Source organism: Melopsittacus undulatus, chromosome 6 (genome assembly GCF_012275295.1).
Source record: "Melopsittacus undulatus isolate bMelUnd1 chromosome 6, bMelUnd1.mat.Z, whole genome shotgun sequence".
Lineage (NCBI taxonomy): Eukaryota > Metazoa > Chordata > Aves > Psittaciformes > Psittaculidae > Melopsittacus > Melopsittacus undulatus.
In genome coordinates this window covers 29,244,575-29,267,526 of record NC_047532.1, presented here as the reverse complement: position 1 = coordinate 29,267,526, position 22,952 = coordinate 29,244,575, and the positions used below count along the sequence as shown (strand labels likewise).

Genomic DNA, 22,952 nt, shown 5'->3' with positions numbered 1-22,952 from the left:
CCTCAATTCATGTCAAATGACATGATGGGAGAACCAAGGTCAGGAGTATTAATTTGTTTTGCCAGCCTGTGTCCTGGATATGCAGGGCAAAGGCAGCCTGAATCCCCCTCCCTCGTGTCAAGAAACACATGTGTCCATTCCCTCCCTGTGACATCCTTAAGAAGACGTCACCATGCCACCTCCTGGCCCTGCTGAACCCTCTAAAGGTCAGCACCGAAGGCATGTCCACCACATATGGTTATTAGTTCTCTGTGGGTCCATCCATCCCTCCACTACAGCTGGGTGAACAATTCACAGTGCATAAATTTATCTAGCAGATCTCAGCCCACGTGCTGTTTGCTAACAGTCTGTAGAGAGGCTATATTTTATCCCTTTGGGTTTCTTGGCCAGCATTCAAGCTCCTGACCCTGATTTATTCTCAATCGGTCAAGAGCCACATTTCATCTCCATAGGCCACGTCTGCACAGAGCTATTTGAAGCACGTGGCTTGACGTCCTGAGCAGCACCAGGGCACTTCACTGTACACTGTCCCCAGCTCTTTGCAGCACATCCAAAAGGTAACCAAGGGGGATTTTGTGTTCAAATATAGGCTCTGCGGGGGCAAACTTTGCCTGATGAGAGTGGCGTGGCCGGAACAAACCACACCTCTTCTGTGCACGAAGGCAATGAGAGCTCCAGATGCCGGCCAAGGCTGGCTCGCTGCCTGTCCTCATCCCATCTCACCATCTCTTTGCCTACCTCTCTGCCTATTTATAGCCATGGAAGACCTTTGCACAACACTCAAGCAGCCAGAGGGTTGAGTGTATAGGCAGGATGGCAAATGCTGCTCTTTAACTTTCCAAAGTCCTTTCCCTTCTGCCTCCCAAGGGGCTGCCATTGAGAGCCAGGGATATACCATGCCTTTAAGACGAGACCTTGGGACCAGCCAGAAAATGCTTCTCAGAGCTACACCCATTGCCAACCTGGCCTTGGGGGTTCATAGAGCACCCTATGATCTGTCTCAGTGAGTCTTTACTAGGGGGGGAATCACACTCAGCAAAAGTGATCATCCCTCTGTGAAACCAAACCAGATAAAATAATCAAGACAATGAGAGAGGTAATCTGCAGAATTCAGTGGAAAAGTGTGATATGAAGGATCAAGGTTAGTATCAGCCCTCTCTGATATCTTCATTGGCAATTGCAATTAGGGACTAATCAGCATGTTAATAACATTAGTAGGAGATAATAAACTGGAGGGGAGGGAACAGAGCAAAACAATCTGAAGGGGACCATGGAGAGATTAAAAAAAAAACCAACACAAAACCACAAAACAAATGCAGCTTCTGCAGTCCAGCGGTAAAAGCAACTGGAGCAGATGCTGTGGATGGAGGAGGAAGGCAGGAGCAGGGAAGTGGAAAGCAGTTTGCACGGGAGCAGCATGTTGGGCAGATGAAGGAAACCTGCACACTGGCTACCTGCAAACCAGGTTTTGCCTGTGAGCAGCTCAGCGAGTGAGGCAGTCTGCAAGGTTTCACCAGGAGAGCTGAAGAAGGACCAGCACTGCATGCTGGCAATCTGCAGGGCATCCTGCTGGGTGCCTTGTAAGAAAGACTAATATCCCAAGTAGAACCATTAATGCAACTTGACTTCATCTGGAGCCATTTCACCTCAGGAAGCTCCATTGCATGAACGACTCCCCTCCAAACAGCAGCTGCATGCCTGGTTTCCAGGTGGATTGGACATGCATGGGAAGGAGAGAGGTGACAGAGAGCCGTGGCCTTCACCCCAGCCAGGCAAGGCAGAGGGACAGCAGTAACTACAGCGCTACCAGCTGTGCTCACACTACTCGAGGAGACCCCCTGCTCCTCAGGTGTACTTAGAAGTAACCCCTCCCCCTCTGCAGTGGCTCACACTGCTGTCTTTGCTCACTGCACACCGTGTACTGACCAGCATGAAGTGCTGGATGCCCCTGCAATCCAGCCACATTGAAGCTCCCTTGTGTCTCCTCCCTCACATGAGCCTCTGGACTGCTTTGTGAATGCTGCACCATCACTGTTAATGGGACACATCCCACAGGATGAGGGGTGGACCCTCAAGGTGAGACACCTTTGCAGGCGTTGTCCTGGTATCACTGCTAGTCTACACTTATAAGATGGGTAGAATTGTTTTCTTGTAAAAAAAATCCCATAATAACTCAAATCACCAAAATGGTGTAACCTGATTGTCTTTCTTATGTGGATCCTAAAGGACCTGCACCTCCTGGTGCAAACCAGGTGGCTGCAAAACCAGGCAGGATGCATGAGCTCATGGTGGGAGGATGGCGGGGCTGCAACCACTCCTACACTGCTCTCAGAGCCCCAAGCAAGACAGACAAAACAGCACAAAGCACACCTTCAGCAGCAATCTCAACTTGGCGATTACAATAGCAAGGGAGACTTTGCCCATTATGTACAGGGTGAACAGGGTGAACAGGAGAGCTAAGACAGGCTCACCTGATCTCTGCAGCTCTTCTTCACCAACAGTTCTTTCTGCCAAATAAAAAAATAGCAGCCAGCAGGATTGCAAGGAAAGGGCTGGGCTCATTAAAAGCACCCTTCATCCTGAGAAACAACCTCTCATCTGGAGCCTTACACCCCCAAAACCTGGTGCTCCACAGCTGGGCATCCCTGACAGTCTCCTCTCTCAGTACCTGATGATTCAGTGGACCAAGTAGGACTTGAGTCACTGCCACTTGTCCCCACCACCAGGAAACAAGTCACACGAGCCACGTCACAGTGTCTCCTCCAAGCCCCCGATGTCTGAGTGTTCTAGCCCTTCCCTGGACCATTTGGAGAGTTTTCAGTGCAAACAATTCAAGGGAAACCCAAATTTCTAAGCTGCCAGGATAAGTATTATAGGATGCAGGAGCTCTGGAGGATCTGGGCTGTGCAGCCGCCCAGCATCAGGAAGGGGCAGGAGTTTTATTGTCCAAAGGGGGATTAAAGTGGTTCCTGCTGCACAAGTATCTGGAGGCAGGCAGGGAGGAGGGGAGATGCTTTCCCTTGATTTGTGGGCTGTTCTCAGGCTGTCCTTGCTGCCAGGTCTTGGGCAATTTGATGACTTTTGTTGCAAACTGGAAGAATAGGAGACATATGTGAAAGAGGAAATCTGCATTCCTCTCGCCTAAGAAATCCCTTCTCACTTTCCCCCAAATCACACATACACCCAACCTCAGCCTCTCCAGGCTGGCTTGGACACCGGCTCCCCTCCCACACCCAGATGACCTACTCATCCAGAAATGGCCAGGGCCCACATCTGGGGCGTTATCCTCTCCTCCTTTCCTTCCCTGCCAGAGTCCTGCCTGCACACCCCTGTGAGGGGACACTTTACCCTCTGCTGCTGAGTGGGGAGGTGGGAAATGCCAGATAAAACCAGTCTCTTCCAGCAGCATCAGTATAAAGGGGACCTCAAGCCTCCAAAACGCACTCCAGCCCCTCTGCAAACTGCGTACCAAGCACCTTCATACATCCTTTTCCAAAGGCATGCCTGGTGGCTTGCAAATGTTGGGTGTTGTACTTCTTTGTTCCTATTTCCCAGAAAAAAATACACACTGGGTGCTCCTTTCCTATCAAACCAGATGTCCACCAATACCAGATAGCAATGTGACCCACTGGGCAGTAGTGGTGGACACAGCAACAGACATGGCACCCAGGCCACCGTGCCTTGATTTCTACAGCATCTCCCCTTCCTCAGATGCCTCTTCTGTCCCTGGAAGTGCTCTGCATGATGCAGAGGTGGGAAAGGACACACACAAATCTGAAACTCTGAGATAATGTCACCTCAGGCCATGAGACCATGTATTTACACGCAGAAGGCCAAAACCTGCCCAAGAACCTGAGCCTGCTTGAGTCTGCTGTGAAAGCCTGTGGGGAAGGTATGCATCAGGAGGAAATGCATCTGAGCATGAATAGAGTCCAAATGTAAGCAACAGAGAGCCCCCAGTTAGGGAACCAGCTACTGAGAGATTCTCCTTGCTTACTTCCACAGCACATTATCACTGAAGCCTAATGATGTCACCTGCCAACCTGCTGAACACATTCTGAGCTGACAGCTCCCAGGGTGGTTAAAGCAGAGAGTGACCAGTGTGTCACCAGCATGGAAAGGTACCACCTGAGAGGGGGAAGGCAGGCGACCAGTGCAAACCAGCCTCTCCATCCTTGTGGCTTAGCAAAACTCACCTCCAAAAGAAAATCCCAGCCCTGAGGCTCAGCTATGCTGCTCTGGGGTATTTTCTCACTGGTGAAAAGGTGAAGCTGAGACCTCACATGAAAACTGTGGGGAAAAACCCAGCAGCACTGCGTTAAGCAAGCCCCTGCAATCTGGCTATGGGGTGTTCGCCTGTGCAATCTTGGCTTTGCAACGGATTTGCAGGTCCATTAAACAAAGTGAGACAGAAAACTGGACGCCAGCGCTTGCTCTGTGGAGTGAGAGCCACCCAGCTCCAAACCCATCTCACTGGGGCCTCCTGAATTTCTTTTCCCCCTTTCTAAAGAAGATTAAAGACAAACCCTGAGTCAGATCCAGATCAAACACAACTTTGCACGTGCTCAAGGGGAACAACCAGTACTGCAGCGATAGGAGCTAAGCACAGTCCTTGCATAGACCTTTCTAAGCCCATTTCCACACCCAGCTGGATTCAGAGCTTCTCAGCTGGGGCGGGACCCTTCTGGGTATGAAGAGAAAAGGCTCTAGGGTGGACCCTGCTTCTTCCTATTCCAGGAAGGCCAGAGCCCCTTTGAACTCTGTCCTTCTGCTGGAGAGAGTAAAATCTAGAGATGGAAACACACCTCCCAATGCTAATCTAGACTTACACTTTCCCTAGCGTGAATCACTGTTGTGTTGAAAACATCATCAACCTGTGCATGTGCCAGGCAGCCCCAGGACAGACAGACAAGCTGGATGCGATCTGCTACACCAGCATTAACGGGCAGCTGAATTTCAGCCACTAGATTTGATCTTTTAAGCACCAGTGCCTTGCCCCAGGCAGCCAGCAAGACTATTATTAGGGCTCAAGGCAGCTTGACTGCTGAATGCTTTCCCTGCAAGCACTGCCCCGTGAAAGGATGCACAATTCCCACCACGGTACCCCTCATTGCATAGATATTGGATTTGGGAATTACTTTTTTGCCACAGGCAAAACATTTTTTTTCTCCCATGCCTACCCTTCCAAATAAGAGATTTTTAACTCTGTCTGCTGAGCTCCCCAGCTCTTTGCAGCAGGCACCACCTAAACCTCTGGGGAAAAGCCAACATGTGGCCAGATAGTAAAAGCAGGTCTGCCAACAAAAGCCACTGGCATCCCAAATTTCACCCAACCCCATCCCTCCAGTGCAGGGGGAGCCTGAAGAAGAGCAAACCTGCAGATGTAGCAAGCAAATGAAACGTGTTGGAGGAGGGGGGAGGCAACAAACAGCCCCACACACCAGCATCTCCCCATGAAAGAGCTCAGTGGACCTGTCCACAGGCTGGGAAGTTAATAAGGAGGGGCTGGGACCCTCTAAAAACCTGCAAACAGCTTTAGAACAGCTCATGGCAGGAGCAGACAGATGCATACTTCAGGGCAGACTATAAAAGCAAGATAGGACACCACCTCCCTTACTATAGCAGCTAAAAGTCCTCCTGAAATAGCTCCCCAAGCAGAAGCATAGGACCACCTGAGAAACTCATGCCAAAGGCTGCAAGGTGCCCCAGTGCTGCTATGGTGCATGCTGGATGCAATGGGCATCCTCAACCCAGCACAAACAGCCCTGTCCTGGGCTGCTCCTCCAGGAACTGCTTCAGCTTTACAATACATCTTTGGATGTAACAAGACCCTGTTTTGCTCCCTAACATCACTTGTTATTGCAGCATGTAAAAAAAAACCCTTTGATAATCTTGTTTACCAGGTTGTAAACTCACTCAGTTTCAGGGATAAGGATGCATGGGGGCCTTGCCTCACCACACTGTGTTTCTAATGATCTCAAGATCCTCAATGGGGAATCGCGCCCGGTTTCTGCAAACTATTATCTAATCTAATACCCTCCATCCTGTTACTTAAGGATTTACAACACACAACCTCCCCTGAAATGGTTTCTGGTAAATTCTTTGAAAGCTCTTCTGGTCCTCACATCATCGTCAGGGTCAGCCACACATTAATGGCAAAGTATTTATGCATCAGGTAACTCATTCCCTGGCAACAGAGTTTCGCTATGCTTTTTAAATTCAGGAAGCAATTAATAGTTGCCACAAAAGCAACATGCTTCTCTTGGGTGAAGGCCATAAAGCCCTGAGTCACCATGGGGAATTTGGATGCCTCCATCTCTGCAGACACCTTCCATGAACATGGTGGTCACAAGTTAAATGTTAATGCTGAATAACTGATGCTGGAGAGCTGTGACCCCAGCTTCCTGAGCCAGACTGAGATGGCCGTTTTAAGGAACAGCACTGCCAACATCAGCATCTTCCAGCTTCCCCTAGAACCGGAGAGCTAGAAGTGCTCCCTACTGAAAAGTAGGAAGAACTTCATTAAATCCCTTGACTCTGGGACCTGCAGCTTTAAAAGCCAAAATGTTACAGATATTGCTGTGGATGAAGCCAGGCTCCCAGCAGAGCCTGTAGATCTGACAAAGTATCTTGTAGAAAGGTGGAAAATCCCAGTCCCTGAAGCCAAACGTCCTCCATTCACACACAAAAAAAAACCAATCCCTACAGTCCAGCATCCTTGGCTAACATCAAACAACTGCAGCACCTGGAAAGCAGAGGCAGAAGCATCCACCACATAGCATTTCCTCCTTCCTGACCAGCACCAGGGAAAGAGGATCCACTGATTGCCTCCCACTAAAAACATCAGCCAGCTGCATAGCTCCCCAGGTTTTAGGAGACAAGCTCCCTTTCCATGCTGCCCCCCTTGAAGCCATCAGAAAGGAATGATTTCCAGGCTTACCCCTCTGCGCTAGACTTCAACCAGCTGCAGACAGGCCCATGCATATCCTCTTCCTAATCCTTCACGCACAATCCCTAGACAGTCCCTGGCTTTTATTATTTTCTGGCAGGAAAGAGCACTACGTTAACCCCTATGCACAGGCTGCAGCCTGAGCATCCCTCAGCACATCCCAGCTTGGGTCCAAATTATAAATGTAATGTTCATGTAACAAAAGAACTGGTGAGGGCCAATTGCCCATTAATATTTTAAATCCCTGCTAATTCTTATTTAACGACCTGTCCAAAAAATCCTTTCTAATTTCTTCATACAGTGATGGCCCTAAAGTATTTATTGATATAGACCATAGAAGACTCTTCCTTTGAGGGGCTGGAAGCCAAGGGACAGAGCAGGCAGCAGCATCTCTGGTTGTCCACCAAGAAAAGGACCTTGCACTCCTCACCTCTGTCAGCAAAGGACCCTGCCACTCCTCCCTTTTCTGCACAGCAGTTTCCCTGGCTTCAAGAATATAAGATGGAGTCCTAACTGGAAGGTATTTTAAGGCACTGAGAATGAGGGAATAATGTCTATATGTATGCTGAAAGGTCCTGTCCTTAGCATGATGCTGTAAAACTCTCAGAAGATGGAGTCACACCTGATGTGCTGGCTCTGGCTAAGGGACAGAGGTTTCCAGACATGAAGACAGTATGCTGGTGGCACACAAGAAACCCTCATAGGACACATACGGACAGGATTCGCATCCCAGAGCCACGCTGATTCCAGGAGCACCCCCTGCAAGGGGAGATCCCAAGATGCTGGCTGCAGCCTCACCAGCCAGGAGCAAAAGAGCCTCCATCTCCAAGCCTAAGCTCCTGAGGGACTCAAGACTTCACCCCAGGAGGGAGTAGAGCCCTGCAAGATGGCTCAGGAGTCAGGTGAGGCTGCAGCCAGGAGCTGCCCCTCCGTCCCCAAGCTCTGTGCTGACCTTGAAATGCTGGGCGGGCGGCTGCCATCATTGGCATCATATGATCTGTTACAAAACACAACGGGCTCTACTTAGAGGTTACACACTGCAGGACAAATTTAACACCAGAGAGTGTTCCCGATCCCACTGGAAGAATTCCTGGCAGGGGCTCAGTAATCGCCCACTACTGTAAGTGGCCAAGTGCCATCACATCGGTTCAGCTGCAGACACAAGGACCTTGTTCCCTATTTCTGATGGGAGAGATGCTCCAGCTGATGGATGACATCACACAAGATGATGAATCCCTCAGAGGCAGGTGGGCCTTGAAGCAGAGAGTAAAAGGAATCTGGAAAAGATGCTGTTCCCAAAAGCCTTCGCTTGTTTGAGAAAGGTACTTAAGGACTGTGATTAAAAGTTGCATTGAAGGCACCCTGACTATAAAGCTAGGAAGTCCATTAAGAGATCCTTGGGGAAAATGATGCTCTGGTGGACATCAGAATAACAAGCAGATGGAATGGAGGCATCTTCAAAGGATATCCAGCCCAGAGTCTAATGCCCAGACACTTCCCAATCCTGCCACGAGAAAGAAAGCCTCAACACCAGGAAAAATTGTCCCTGCTTCCCATCTCACCAGCTGTACACAGACTCTTCCAGAACCATGCTGGCTTTTTTCAGAGGTGGAGCGGGCAGATGCTGCTCTGAAGCAGAGCCAGGAAAGGCACAGGGCAGGCAGGGTGGGAGAGGCTTTCCCAGAAGCAGATCTGGTCCCAGCTCAGCAGTGAGCCAGACCTTACCGCTCCCTCATACTCCTCCTCCTCTCCTTCCCTTTCCTTTCGACTGGCCCCAGCCCCGCATTACTGGAGCAGCAAGAGTCAGCTCTGCCGATGCTGCTATGGGGCCCTGAGCCAGCTCTGGCTATAACCTCAGAATGAAAACATCATCTCTGAAACACAGCAACGGGAAAAACAGACAGGCGGACATGCGTGCACATATGAGCATTCCTGTAATCGGGAGAGCTCCACATCAGTGTCAAGGTTTGCAATAATAGGCAATTTGGGGTACCTGTTTTGATCTGCAGACTGATTTTGGAGAAGGGCGATGCTGTGCTTGGTTAGGGTGGGCTTACAGTGAGCAGGATGGACAGTGCTTCCTTCCAGCCCCTGTGAACACAAACCAAGAACCTGCTGCTCCTGGTCCAAGTTTGCTTTCCAGCCTACACCAAGAACCTGGCACTATCCTGATCATGGTGCTTATGGGAGGAAAGGAGAATTGCTGTGACAGGCAGGTAAGGATGCTCAGAACAGGAGCAGGTTGGGCTGTGGGTGCCCCCAGCACCTGCTGCTAAGACCAGGTTGGGAATGCCAGCATGGAGGCGATGGAGCCAGGTCAGACCAGTGACAAGACGACAGAAAATGTTGTCGGGCCAGTGGCTATTTTTATCTGCAAGAACCAACACTTAATACTCTTGTATCTCCCACAAAATGTCACTTGAGCTCCAGCAGAAAGCTTACACTGCTCACAGACAAGGGCTGAAACCTGAGCATGTAATCCCTGCTCCAGTCAAAAGTTTTAGTGGGATTCACAATGTCTGGACAGGGGAAGATGAGAAAAAAAACCAACCCTTTCCCCTGAGAAATGACGGCTGGGGCAGAGGAGAAACAGGACATGCAGGTCCCCTCCTGGCACCATGTCTCTCTGCAGGGTCAGCTGCCACATCTGTAGGGCAAAGGGGACTTTGCAAGCCCTGCAGCTACATTGTGGCCTCCCAGCTTAATGATATTTTAGCTACTCTAAGAAGGTCTTTAGAGGACAGTAGAAGGCAGAGCCCACAGAGGGGTTTTGTGTCAAGTCAGGGTAGGAGACACCATTGAGGTATCACTGCCACCCATCTTAGCAATTCCCTCCTCTCCACTGAGCATCTCTAATTACTTCAAACACCATCTTCCCATCACCCTTCCCTCTCATCGCAAAGCCCAGACTGAGAGATGCCTGGGGTGTGAGGAACAGAGGCTTCCCTTACTTAATAAAGCTGAGGTAGACCAACGCCGTTATTAACAGCAACCTGCCCCTCCCTACTGATGGCAGGAATATTGCACTGGTAATCCCAGAGGAGCACCCCAGCACTGCCCTGACAGTGGATGCAATAACGTGCCCCCTCTGGGACTTGGCGCTGCCCTTTTATATTGCGGTGAGTGTAAATGCCAAGGGGGTCCTTTCCCAGATCCTCCTTTACATTAGAAGCAGGATTCAGTATCAGGGACGGATGGATACCCGTTCACTGATGAGGCACACGATTCCTAGGATTTAGGACAGTGTCTTTCAGAGTGGGGCAAAACCTAGGGATTAAAGAGCTCTGTGCTGGTACATGGTGTGACATGGAGATGTCTGGTGTGCTCAGAAAATTAGGATACCACATTAAGAGCTTACATAGAAACTTACAGGAGGTGAATTTTGCTAGGGGCAAAAGGCATGAGCTCATATGTGCCTCAGAGCTGTCCTCAGTCACTCCCAGGTGGCTTTTTTTCCCATCACACTGCCTTTCATAAAATTAAAAAGACTGGCCAAAGCGGGCAGGATGGAGGAGTGGGCAAGGAGAGGACACAGTGGAGAACTGGGCCAACCCCTCTGGGTTCTGCAGTCCCTGGGAATAGTGTCAGGATGCTGATGAAAGGGGCACAACCATCGTTTCCCAGCAGGATGTCCAGCACTCGGCACAAGCAAATAACAGACACAGAAATCTTCGCTTACATCAAGAATGGGGTAAAAACCCCCAGGAATATACTGCAGAGGCAAAACCCGCATTCCTGAGATGGCCAAAAAGTGATCAGATTTATCTCCCATTTCTAAAGTCCATTTCTGAAACATTGCTGGCCAAGAAACTTCAGTTGCTTGAACATGCTTAAAGCAAATACATGCAAAAAAAATCATAGAATCTTATAGGTGAAACTTAAATGGTCTCCACAAACATCTTGCATATTTTCAAGGACACTAAGGAAATGCATATTTTTTACCCCCATTTTGTGGACTTACAATACCCCAAGGGAAAAAGTTATTTAGAACTACTTAGGAAACACAAAGCATAAAAAGCCTGTAATTATTTCTCTGCCAAGGGCTTGTCAGTTTGAAAATCCCCGCTCTTGAACAACTAATCCTTATGGGAAAAAAAAATGCAGCTTCGGCAAGATGCATCATCCGTTGACTTTTGCTTCACTTTTCCAGCACAAAGGCACTAAAGTGGAAAGCACAGATTTGAGTTTTGTTCTATTATCAGCTTTCACCTACAACATGCCTGATGAACTTCCCCAACTGACCAAGCAGACCTGCAAAGCATTGTCCCAAGGTGAGACCAGCTGTAAGATCAGCTCTGCGTGAGAATGGTGCTCTGCAGGCATCAGGCCAGGGAGGGAAGGTCAAGGCGGATCTTTGGAGGCAGAAGTGCCTGAAACAGGCCAGTGCAAGGTAGGGGTATATTTACTTTAAAAGCCAAAGATTCAGGGAATTCCTGAGATATTTATTGTGCAGTTGGAAACAGATAAAGACATTATTGGCATGGAAATTGTACTTCCTCTGAGGGATGAGGATGATCCATCTCCGAAGAGCAGGGTGGATCTGGGCTCTCTGGTTTAGCAGCCAGATTCATCACTTCATGTTATGCCGCCTAGATAAAGATGGGTAGCATCAGTGCTTCTGAACTTGGTTGGCCATGAAGAAATGGTCCTATGGATCTAGTTGTGTCCCCATATGTATCCCAGCATCAAAGTATTGATCATGTTTCTTCCATCCTCACTCCAACCATAAAGAGCTAGTTTCAGCCATGAGGCAAGGGGAAGAAGGTGAAGCACTGGGAGCAGATCCCAGCACATTTGGCCAGAGGTCATTCCCACTCCAAATACATCCCATGTAACTAAAACGGGATCTGGTGGGGGTTCACAAACCAGCACATCTGGAGAAAGAGCGCTTCTCCCCCAGTGCTGGAAGGGGTGACACCTTGGGGCCTTGGCTCCACATCTCAGCCAGGCAAGAACAGATGCAAAGGTTACTGATGCTGTAGAGGAAACTCCTGTAAAGATGCTGCCATGGGCATGGATGCTTTGGTTCAGCCAGACAGAGGCTGCCAACATGTGCACACCATCAATCCTCCCCAGCCTGGCATGCCTCTAGCAGGCTACATGAGAAGTGTGTTACGCCAGGCAGAGTGGGTGAGCAACCCAGCAAATTCTGCAGCCTGGCACCCATCCATCAGTGCTGCCCAGATTTGGAGCTGCAGAGCCGAAGGCATCATTACACACACATCTTGCACAACAGGGTCCAGAAAATCTCATCCCTGCCATGGGCAGCTTTCACCCTGCCAAGGATAAACAACTCACTTGGACCTACTTTCCCCATAGCCCTTCAGCTATCTCTGATGTCTTCTTCCATTACTTTCCCCTAAACCATCTCCATAACAGCACCTCCCATCAACATGGGTTTTGATGCCCTCAAGGTAATGCATGCAGGAAGCCTCTCCCACTTTCTGGTTAATCCTCCTTTCTAGGGCCAGAGCTGAAACAAGCTCGGACTCAAGAGCCCAGCCTACAAGACTTTAAGCTTCATTAAAGTTTTAAGCCAGTCCACTGAGGTTGCTCTTTCAGCCTTTCATAATAATGGATGCAGAAGAAAGGAGCAACATTCACCTGAGCAGGCATCAAGAAAATTCAAACACTTAATGGCTTTCCTAACCAAGCTCCCATGTCCACATCACTGTTTGAAAGGATCCACTCAATAGCACTCCAGTGCTCTGCCCAGCAGCAGAGACACTGAGATATACATAATTCAGTATTTCAGTTCCACATCACCAACCCAGCTGGCCACCCATTTGGCAAAAGCCAGACTCAAGACACATAAGCCTAAGTCATCCCACCACACCAGAGACCACAGGCACCCAAGGATGATTTGGCTCACAGAGAGTGTTCATGTGATCAAGGGGCCCTCTGCTCTTCCTGTATCCAACACCTGGAGCTCAGCATCTCCATTAGGCAATTCAGACCTTGGCTTGCCTGAACCACGTTCTCAGAAGAGCCTTTTCCTCCCCTTCAACCCTAGCAGGAGTCTACAGAAAGTGGACTGTAAGGAGAGAGGAGACTGTCACCCCATCGTCAACACCCAGCACAGGGCTGGGGCCCTGCATACTCAACGCACACACAGCACAGCTGCCATTCCCTCCTCTCCTGTTGCCTGGACAGTCCTCTCTAAGACCAGAAATGGAAAAGGTGCCCCAAAAGGGTGTTCAAGGGCAGTCCCAATCTGGGCTTCACACAGAAGTCACTGGGCAACAGTTTGGGGTTGTGTCTTGACAAACATCCATCTCCACAATCATCAACTATGAATTTAATCATCCAAAGGCATCAAAATCATCCCTGTGAAGGCACTCTTCAACATGTGCCATTTCCCAGACTGCATTTCCCTCCTCCTGTTTAGACACATTACTGCAGAGGTTAGCAATATTTTGCATAGCTAAGACACTGTTTTCCAGGAACAAAGGCTTAACAGAGCTGGCAAGTGCCAAGCAGAAATTTTGACAGTGAAAGCATCCTTATGTTTTTACAACAGTTGGGTTTGGAGGGAAGAAATGGTAACACTGACTCTTACAAATTAAAAAATAAAAATAAAAAAACAATGCTGTAGCTGAGAGCTGCCTTCATGTCCCCTAATCTATTTCTCTCCCCTGTCCAAATTTTTACTGCCAAAAGTTTCCCTGAGCTTTCAATAGCAAAGACGAAATTCCCACCTCACTCTTCCCATTCAGCTACCTTGGGCAATGTCATCCAGTGAAAAATTAACTTTTAATGTGGCCCCACTGGCCCCAGGCAGAGAAGGAGCCCTCAGCACACACAGGTTCCAGGTTCATCCAAGGAGCTCTGCACCACAGAGTACAGGATGCACGTCACAGAGAGATGAATCACATCCAAAAGGTAAATTATCCAGGATTCACTCTTGCTTCTTGCTGTGTTTTTAAGACCTCACTTTACTCCCTCCCAGGGCAGGGACCTTGCCCAGAGGGATTTCAGGGGCAAGGGTAGTTACCATTCCAGAGGAACAGACATACCAGGGAGGAAGGTTTTGCATGGTGGTGGCAGAGGCAGAGGACAATAGGCCAAGGTGTGAGGGTCACGTGAAAAGGGATTTGTTCTGCTGTCAAGGACAGAAAGCTCTCCCTAAGAGCAGTATTAGGAAATGAAGCCCACGAGGGAAGGAGAGGGGTAAGGAGTGGCAAGAGACAACGTACAGATGATGGCAAGAGGGGGACAGCTGGGGAGGATCAACACTGAGCCCTAATGGGCTTGCAAAGCATGAGTACCAGCTGAGGAAGTCTCCTCCAGCATGCTCTGCCCTTCCACACATTTGACCCCAGGAGGAGCAGGATACCTCTGTGCAGGGCAAACCTTTCATCTGCAGGCATAGAACCCCAGCAACCCTTGGACAAGAAGCACCTTTACCTGTTGGGATGTGCCATGATACAGAGGAGAGCAGCTCTCCTACCAATTCATGCCTTCTCCTATTAATTCATGCCTTAATCCTACTGATTCATGCCTGGGAGAAACTGCAACACAAGCTCTCGATTGCCTTCAGTAAAAGGTAGTCCAAGGTGGGAAACAGAAAGACAGGCATGATGTAAAAATAAGGCAAATCTGGAGAGAGACTGAGAATTCGTGCCCCATTTCCAGCCCCATTTTCATGGGTAGAGGAGCCAAGTCTCATCTAGGCACCAGTGCAGGAGACTTGAACCCAAAACAGGATTGTATTCATAGGCATGGGAAATGCTCTACTGAAAACAGGTAGGTGAATGCAAACACACAATGCAATATAAGAAAATAAATTGTTTGCATTGAACACAACATGATTTCACCCCTGTATTGAGAAATGCACATGCCACCCTCCTCAAAACTCAAACCCCTGTGGGAAGAAATCACCATTTTCAGATAACCAGTCTACAAAATGCAGAGTACCTGCAGGATCCATGACAAGATGAAGAAATTGGTCTTTTATTAATAAGATCTCAGGAAAACATATAAGAAAGAAGGCAGAGCTGTCTGATAGAGAAAGGCTATCAGAGATAGGCTCAGGCTGCTACAGGCCTTTTGCAAAAGCTTCAGGATCTGGCTGTCCGTAAATATTTGGGATGGGAAGCCAGGAATTACAGACCCCTTCTCCTGGGCAACCAAGGCTTGATGATCTTAAAAATAATCAAACAAAGCTGCAAGAAGATGCCTGCTGGTTTCATAGAGATGCACAGACAACCAGGGTGCATCCGTTGCCCCTGAGCGCCATCAGGAGAAGGTACCCAGCGACCAGCTGACTTCCTTCTGCCCAGACAGGATTTCTTCCAAGTTAAAAATATTGAGGAACAAAATGGAAGTTACAGGATAGTGTAACTGCAGCTATAGGCTTTCACACACATCTGCATGGTGCTTGGAATGGCAGGGAGTGCTGTTAATCTTCATACACCTCTCTCTCCTGAAATCTATGAATACACAGAAAACATCCTCATGAAAACACATTTGTGGGGGAAAATAAATTATGTGGGGGGTCAATCCCAGTATATAACCCGTATAAAATCTGAATATTTTTTCCCTGCCTTAGAGCTACTCTTTACTCCTATTACAGAGGAGATGCTTTATTAAAATGCAGGTACAGGCACATTCTTTCAAGCCCAGGCCCCTGTCTCCAGTTCCACAATTTACATTTGCCCCTGCAGAGGGCATATGACACAGACAAAATGGAGTACAAAGGGACAAAGAGCATCTTTAAAGGAAAAAAACCCAGGACACCACTCTCTTTTCCACCTCCCACTGCCTTGGCCACAGCCCCTTCTTCCTCAGACCTCCTTCAGCATTAGAGCACGCCTAGTAGCCCCTTGGCTGAACACCACAGGATTCAGCAGAAGTGGGGAGCCATGAATCCAGATCGAAAACAGATTCAAACCATTGGGTTTTTTTTTTTTCCTCAGAAAGGAGCAGTACTTGCAGCCTTGTGAGTGGAAGAGGAGACCCTCACCCCTCAAAGTGCCTTTTCTCCCCCTCCAAGGCAGAGGGTGCTTCCGGGTCCCCCAGCTAAACTGTGGGGCAAATGTACAGGATCAGAGTCAGAAACTGCTGTGGGTTTGGGTACGTTGAGACAACCCTGGGACAGGGACAGACAGAGGAGCTCATCCTCCACATGCTGGCCAGCCTCTGGCATAGCCAACACCCAAGACCACGATCTGAAAACAACTGTGGTTGACCACAGCATCGAGTTTAGACCCTGCCAGAAAGCTCCCCAAGGAAGTACTGAGCAACAAACCCAATTGCAGGCGCTCTCAAATCCGTGGCTCAGCAAATCCCTCTCTGTGCCTGGCGGCTGGAAGCAGGTGAAGAACCAGTGAGGCAAGGGCTGGTGAGCCGGGACACAAGAGGACCCCAGCTGTCTCTGCAGCTGGTGGGGACAGAATTCTCATCAAACAGAAATAAACCCCCCTTTTCCAACCCCAGCCGATTTCTTTTCAATGTCTTCACTGAGTTTGCAAAAATCTGAAGCAGTTCCCTGAGATCCAAGCACCCTGATAGGCACTAATCAAGAACTGTGACACAGGGGGAGAAAGAGAGAGAAAGGGAAACCAGTCATTGCAGGTCTGAAATAAGATGGCAGAAACCACAGAGAATTCCAAGGGTGCTCAGGTCCCAGCCCTGCCAGTACCAACCCACAGTCTCACTGCCAATGATCAGGAGAAAGTGTGACCTCAAAGCTACCCCTGGTCCCTGCTACAATGAAACGTATGATGAGTATAGTCAGCTGCCTTGGTCCCAAGCTGCGAAACATTGCTCTCTTCCAGGCCTTTCTATGAAATATTAGTTGTAAGACTTAAACCCAACTAAAGGCAGAGTGAAGGGGCAAGATGTCAAATCTGTCCTCCACTCCCTTTGGAAAAGGGAAGCCCCACAAGTGAGAAGACAGGGTAGTAGAGATGGAGGCAGGGTGTATTCTGCGCACCTGGCATTTCCAGTGCAGACCCTGCAGCGGCCTCCACAACACACCTCTCATTGCTGCATCCCACTGCTTCCCCACTTCCCTCCCACCCTCACCAGCACAACAAGGCTACCTAATAACAAAAACCAAAGGACCAGCACCTGGTCCTGGCCTGGCAGCACCCACCACTATATCCCTTGTAGGGATGAGGCCAGATTCAACTGCCCCAGAGCTGCGCTCATCCCAGCCCACAAGTCAGCATGTTTCCTCCAGGAGCTATGGGGAAGGAGGTAAGGATAGAGAGGCATTTGCTACAGGAAACAAGGTGCTGGATGGGGATGGAGAGCAGGCAAGAAGGACAGGATGCTCTAGAAGAAAAAATTGAGGAATAGGAAAAGAGACCAGCAAGAAAGATGCTACAGACCTGCTCTGCTACCCTGTCCAGACTAGTCTGACTGCCTCCAGTGCATGGCCAGCTGGAGACCCCCAAGTTAGCACCATACTCTTCCTAGGATGCCCTATAAGAAGGGAAAAGGACCTCTGTAAGGCATTCTCCACTGTAGCGGGGCTGACTCATGGCTCTGTGGAAGGCCCATTCTCTCCAATCAGCCACAAGAAGAGTAAAAATTCCCATTTCTCCAGGCAAGAGAAAGCAAAAGACTGCACATTACCAGCACAAACCACATAGACCATAGGAAGTCCCAGCCGGTGGGAGCAGGCAACTCTAGAGTATTCAGCATCACCTTATTCATTCTATCCATCTGGGATTATCTGCTCTGCAACCCTTCCAGGCTAGGGAAGCTGCGCTACGGTTTGCAGCTAATTGCACAATTACATTCATTACCCACATTAAGAAAGATAAACAGCCATGGTGCTTCAAACTTCTTCCCTCTCACTTCTCTATGGCAGCAGCTGCCAGACGAGCCTCCAGCCCATGAGAGGAGGCTGCACTGCACTGCCCTGCACTGGCAGATCCCACCTTCCCCCTGGGTAGAACCCACCGTGGTCTGCCAGGACCACACTCATCCCCTGTACAAAGATGCAGGGTTTGATTTTAAAACAAACACATTTTCTTTTGTGTGTGTGTCTGTGTCTGTGTGTCTGTGTTCAGGTTGGAAGGACTTTTTTGCCTTCACATCCGGATGTGCCTCCTCATTTAATTCACAGAGGCAGAGGTGAAGGCACCCATGCGAACCCACGACTCCAGGAGCAGGGGATTTCGGAACCAAGCAGAGGGAGCTTTGCAATAACAGCACAGAAGCTGGCAACAGCACAGAGCCATCAAGCCATGCTAAGACAGGACGAGCATCACACAACTGCCTCCCTCGGCCGGGGAGCCCGGCATGGTGGAGGTGGCTTGGGGGCTGCGGCTGCCCCTCCGCTGCCGGCGCCCACATGCCAGGCCTGCTCCAAGATGTGCTGGCCATCTGCTCCTGCCAGCCGGGGCTGGGGCTGGGGCTCTGCGCCGTGGCTGGGGACGTGCCAAGCCGTCCCGCCGTCGCCACGCTCCCCAGCTGGGCCCCCATCACGACCACACCGCTGTCAGTGCTCTCGGCCCCCAGAACCAGCCAGCAGGGCTTCTGCATGCCACTGGCATCACCCACAGTGGGGCTTTGGGATGAGGACATCCCAGCAGCTCCAAGTTCTCCCTACAGCTCTGGTTCCGCTTGGCCCATGCAAACCCACTATGAGACACCTTTAGGCTTGTGAGGCTCAGGCATTCCCATCTTCATGTGATTTTAAGCCTTTAGGGCAGGCCCTCTCTTCCCATTGCTCCCAGCACCCCTCCTCATTTATGGCCAGGTTTGATGCTATCCCAAAAAAAAACCCATCACCCCAAAAGCCCATCCCCCTGGTCACCAGCGCAGGGGCTCCACAGCTGGAGAACATCCCCGAATCCGCTCTGCAGTCAGGGAGCTGGCCAGGGTGAAGCCTGAACCTTGTCATAGTTAAGACTTATCAGGTTTGGATAAGTGCCGGGGGCTGCTGCGAGATTCAGGATGTTCTGTAACTGATGTCCTCTGCCCCAAATAGATGCTGTCCCAGGGGCATGGCTCAAGAAGTCCCTTCCCAGGAGCCCTCCCCGCCAGAGTCGGGGAAGCTCATCTAAGAATGACCCCCAGCCCCCTGAGTCTATGGTCAGCATCACTGCCCAAACTGCCCACAGGTCCTAAGCTGTGGCCATGGGCATCCCAAAGAGATGCCGAGACCTGGCCATAGCATCCTTTGTCTTTCAACCATCCCTCTCCGGGTCCTCTCCCAAGGTCTTCCTCTTCATGAAAGACAAAGAAATGTAAAACACGTGCTTTAGTAAATGATTCTTCAATTTCTAGAGTCCAGCAAGTCAGATGGTTGCTTAATACTGCCCGTAACACTTTCCATGGCTGTATTTATAACTAAAGGCATAACTCTGCCGTCTCACGCTCTGTCATTAACCCTCTACAGCCTTCTTTTAAATGGAACTCAAACAGAGAGCAAAGAGGCCTGTCAGAAAATGCTGCACCTATTCATCTCTAATGAAACATTGCAACAGTCGCCACATGGAAGAGAAATCCCATCTTTCCATTAAAAACAAAACCAAACCAACCAACCAAACAAACAAAACTCCCCATAAAAATCAAACAAACAATCAAAAACAAACAAACCCACCAACACCACAGCACTAGCAAGTGGGATCCGACCGCTTCCCTGATATTCCCAGTGCTGATGTTTCACATGCAGACACCCCAGCCCTCCCACCCGGCAGGCCGACAGAGGCCCCGGGGAGGATGGCCACTTTACGCCATCGCACTGCACAAAGAGTGTCAGTCACTCACAATAATTAACCAGCTATCAGCTTGAGGTAATTAGCTCAGTGTAAGAGCAGTGGCTCTTCCCCTGCCCCTTTCACACTGAAAGTCCCATTATCAGCATCAGCACTCAGGCAGACGCCGGCACAGTGTTAGTTCACCAGGGTAAAACATAGGGACAGGCAGCTTAGGCAAAGAAAGAGGGGGTTCATGTGTAAAGCTCAGCAGAGCCCAAAGGGAACAGCTCTTTGGGACTTTGCTCTGCATCCTTGCCATCTCCAGGTAATGAGTTGCACCACTGGCACATCAGAGAGCCCGGGCAGGGAGATGGAGGGAGCAGGGACATGGACCTACAGCCCCGTGCCAAAAAAGTAAAGTAAAATAAAACTCAAGGGGACAAAGATGTGATATTGAGGGGCAGGTGGGAGCAGGAGAAGAAACCAGCAATGGCTCAGGGATAAAACCATCACACCTCTGGGAAACCATCAGCTGCAGAGCCCACTCCTGGCTCCAGCCAGTCATCAAATGAAACACAGCTGGGAAATAACCAGGGTAAATGGTGCCATCATCAAAGCCTCGGAAATACTTGTGGCATTTACCTTTTTCACAATCATCCTTGTCCATCCCAATAGCAAGATAGACCCAACAAGAAGCCAGCTGAGGCACCGATTTCTTTCCCAGACAAGAGACATAGGAGAAGGGTTTCAGGTTGGAGCCAGCTTCCAGAGCTCAGAAGCTGCAGTCAAACACGCAGAGAGTAAAACCCACACGCGCTGCAAGCTGGAAAGGCATTTCTGTGGTAATATTCACCCCAGTTTCCCCTTAATGCTCCAAATGGAGACACCAGTAAAACAAAAAAATGTGAATTAAATTGTGTTGCACAGCTATGGGAACGGGAAGCCAAATTTTTGTGAACAAGCAAGCAGTGCACCCAATCTCGACAAATTTTCGCCTAAAAAAACCCAAAAACAAAGCTCAAAAAGCTCATACCGCAGCGCTGTCCTTCCCACTCTCACGGCAGTTAATTCTTCCGCTCTTTCGTAAACATTTGAAAACAAGGTCACACGCACAAATTCTGCTTTCAATTTGCCTTGTATCCATAGTGATTAAACTCAGACCCACAATACGGGACTTAAAGGAAAAAAACCAACTTTTAAAAGGCCTGGAGTAGGGCTAGCCCCCAGGCACGCTCATCAGCCCACCGAAGGCTGGGGATGAGAGCATCTCCAACCACTGTTTTCTCATGTGGCAGTGACCTGGGAATGGAACCGTGGGGCTCCAGCAATTGTGCTATTGCCATAGCAAAGGGTCTGGCCCCACAGCTACACCCTTCTCAAGAAACAACTGGCCCAGAGGCAACACAATTTTAATGGCTCCGAAACCCAGCCAGAGAATGGAGTCCGGCAGGGACAGTGAGAGTGGCATGATCGGGAAGAAAATGAAAATAGCTGCAGAGGAAAGATTCAACAGCCTTCTCCCCATTCCCACTGGAAAGGCTTTTCTTTAAGTAAAAAAGGAAAAATATTTTTTTCATTGTCTTCCCCCCCTCCAGCCCCACACCTACCAAAAGAGCAGCATCAGGACTGGAAGCTTTAACCACCTACATCTAAATTTCCTTTTCATCACAGCCCCAGATGCAGGCAAAGCCTTCTGCATGCGACAGCAAAAACTCCAGTTTCAGTGGGGCCTTCCCTGGTCCATGACAAGTGCCTCAGTTTTCTCCTCTGACCAGGGGGAGCAATAGTATTGTCCTGCCTGTGGGACTATTTTCCTAATAATATATAACATTTTCCTAACTCCATCCAGAACCACATCAGGGAGGATATAATGCTCCTCCTGAAGATGGTCAGTTGGAGAACAAAGCCAGGGGAGGTGGCGAAAACACTTGTCCCTGTCCCTCCACAGCCTCGAGGTTACCGAGGCTCAGGCTCCATAACCCCAAATCTCAGGCTCTGAACAAAAGGCTCCTAAATGCCCAAGGCCCAAAGCCAAGCACAAGGAAATACTTCCAAAAAGGGGAAAACTGGGGTGCAACAAGGATGCAAGGGAGAAGCACAACTCACCATGCAGCACTGTAAAGCTGACACCTCTTGGGACACACAACACAGAGGAAGCAGGGAAGTTACAGGGAAGCCCCCCAATCCCTTATGCTTTCAGCAGGGTGCTGGGAGGAGAACGAGGGGGGCTCACCGGGGGGACAAGGAGACACTTACTTCTCATAGTCCAGCTTGCAGTAGAGCTTCTTGTCACGGTAGAAGCAGGTGGTCTGCAGGGGCTCCTTGCAGGACGCGCACTGGACGCACTGCTCATGCCACAGGCTGTCGTTGAGGCGCAGCAGGAACCGGTCCGAAATAACGCGCTGGCACCCTTCACACACCGACTTGGGGGTCGCGGCTCTGCCTGCGGGAAGGACCCGGGCGCAGGGGTGGGTGGAGGGAGAGGTGGACGGGGAGACGGACCGCGCGAGGGACGAACAGAGGATCGCGCTACTCCCGCTTCCCCGGCGCAAGGCTGGTAGGTCAGCTGGGGGCCGAGGGTGTGCGGGGTGCTGCTCCGGGATCCGGGGGCGACCTGTGCCTTAGAGCAGCTCTGGGAGCGGGTCGGCGTCCCCGATTTCGTTCCTTTTGGAAAGGTGAAGGCAGAACCGCAGCTCGGAGAGACAGCGATCGTTTGAAACGGATATTAAAACGAAATTAAAAAATACAAATTATTTATTGTTCGATACGAAGGAAAGGCCTTCGCTGTAGTGGGGGGCAGAGAGGGAGCACACAATTTAATGCATTCACAGAAAGAAACGGGAGCGGTGAAGGCGGGCGCGGGGGCACTGCCCGGGTGAAGGGAGCGGCGCGGCGCCGGGCAGGAACGAGCAGCGGGAAAAGCTGCCACAGGGATCCCCCGGTGCCTATCGCTCATGTCCCGGCAGGCCGTGCCCTACCCTCGGGGTCCCCAGGAGGGCAAACGGGGTGCCCAGACTTACCCAGCAGGGAGGAGAACGGGGCCGCGGGGTCCAGGGCGTTCGGCAAACTCTCCTCCATCTTCAGCCCGTCCAGCATGGTGAGGAGCCGAGCCGGGCGAGGGGGCCGCGCCGCTCGCCTGCCAACACAGCCCGGACGCACCGAGTTCAGCCCTGCCTCCGGCCCCACCGCTCCCGGCCGGGGTTTCCCTGCCCCGGCTACCCGCCTACTCCAGAGACGCCCCGCTCCCCTGCTCCCTCCTTATCTCCGGCCAAAAGAAACCCCCCGGACTCCCGGCTCCGGCTTCGCAGCCCCTGCCCCAGGCGGGCTCACAGCGATCCACCAAC

The 22,952-nt window shown here is 50.3% G+C and overlaps 1 protein-coding gene across 1 annotated transcript in view; it reads right to left on the bottom strand.

Annotated features, from left to right (window-relative positions):
* Nucleotides 1-22,736, bottom strand: part of LMX1A (LIM homeobox transcription factor 1 alpha) — a 43,894-nt gene extending 21,158 nt beyond the window's left edge. Inside the window, exons 1-2 of the mRNA XM_005147071.3 lie at nt 22,629-22,736; nt 21,865-22,051 (exon numbers count right to left, since the gene is read on the bottom strand). Coding sequence (XP_005147128.2) covers nt 21,865-22,051; nt 22,629-22,704 — 263 coding nt within the window. The 5' untranslated portion in view covers nt 22,705-22,736. The remainder of the gene's footprint in view (nt 1-21,864; nt 22,052-22,628) is intronic.
* Between the last annotated feature and the right edge of the window lie 216 nt (nt 22,737-22,952).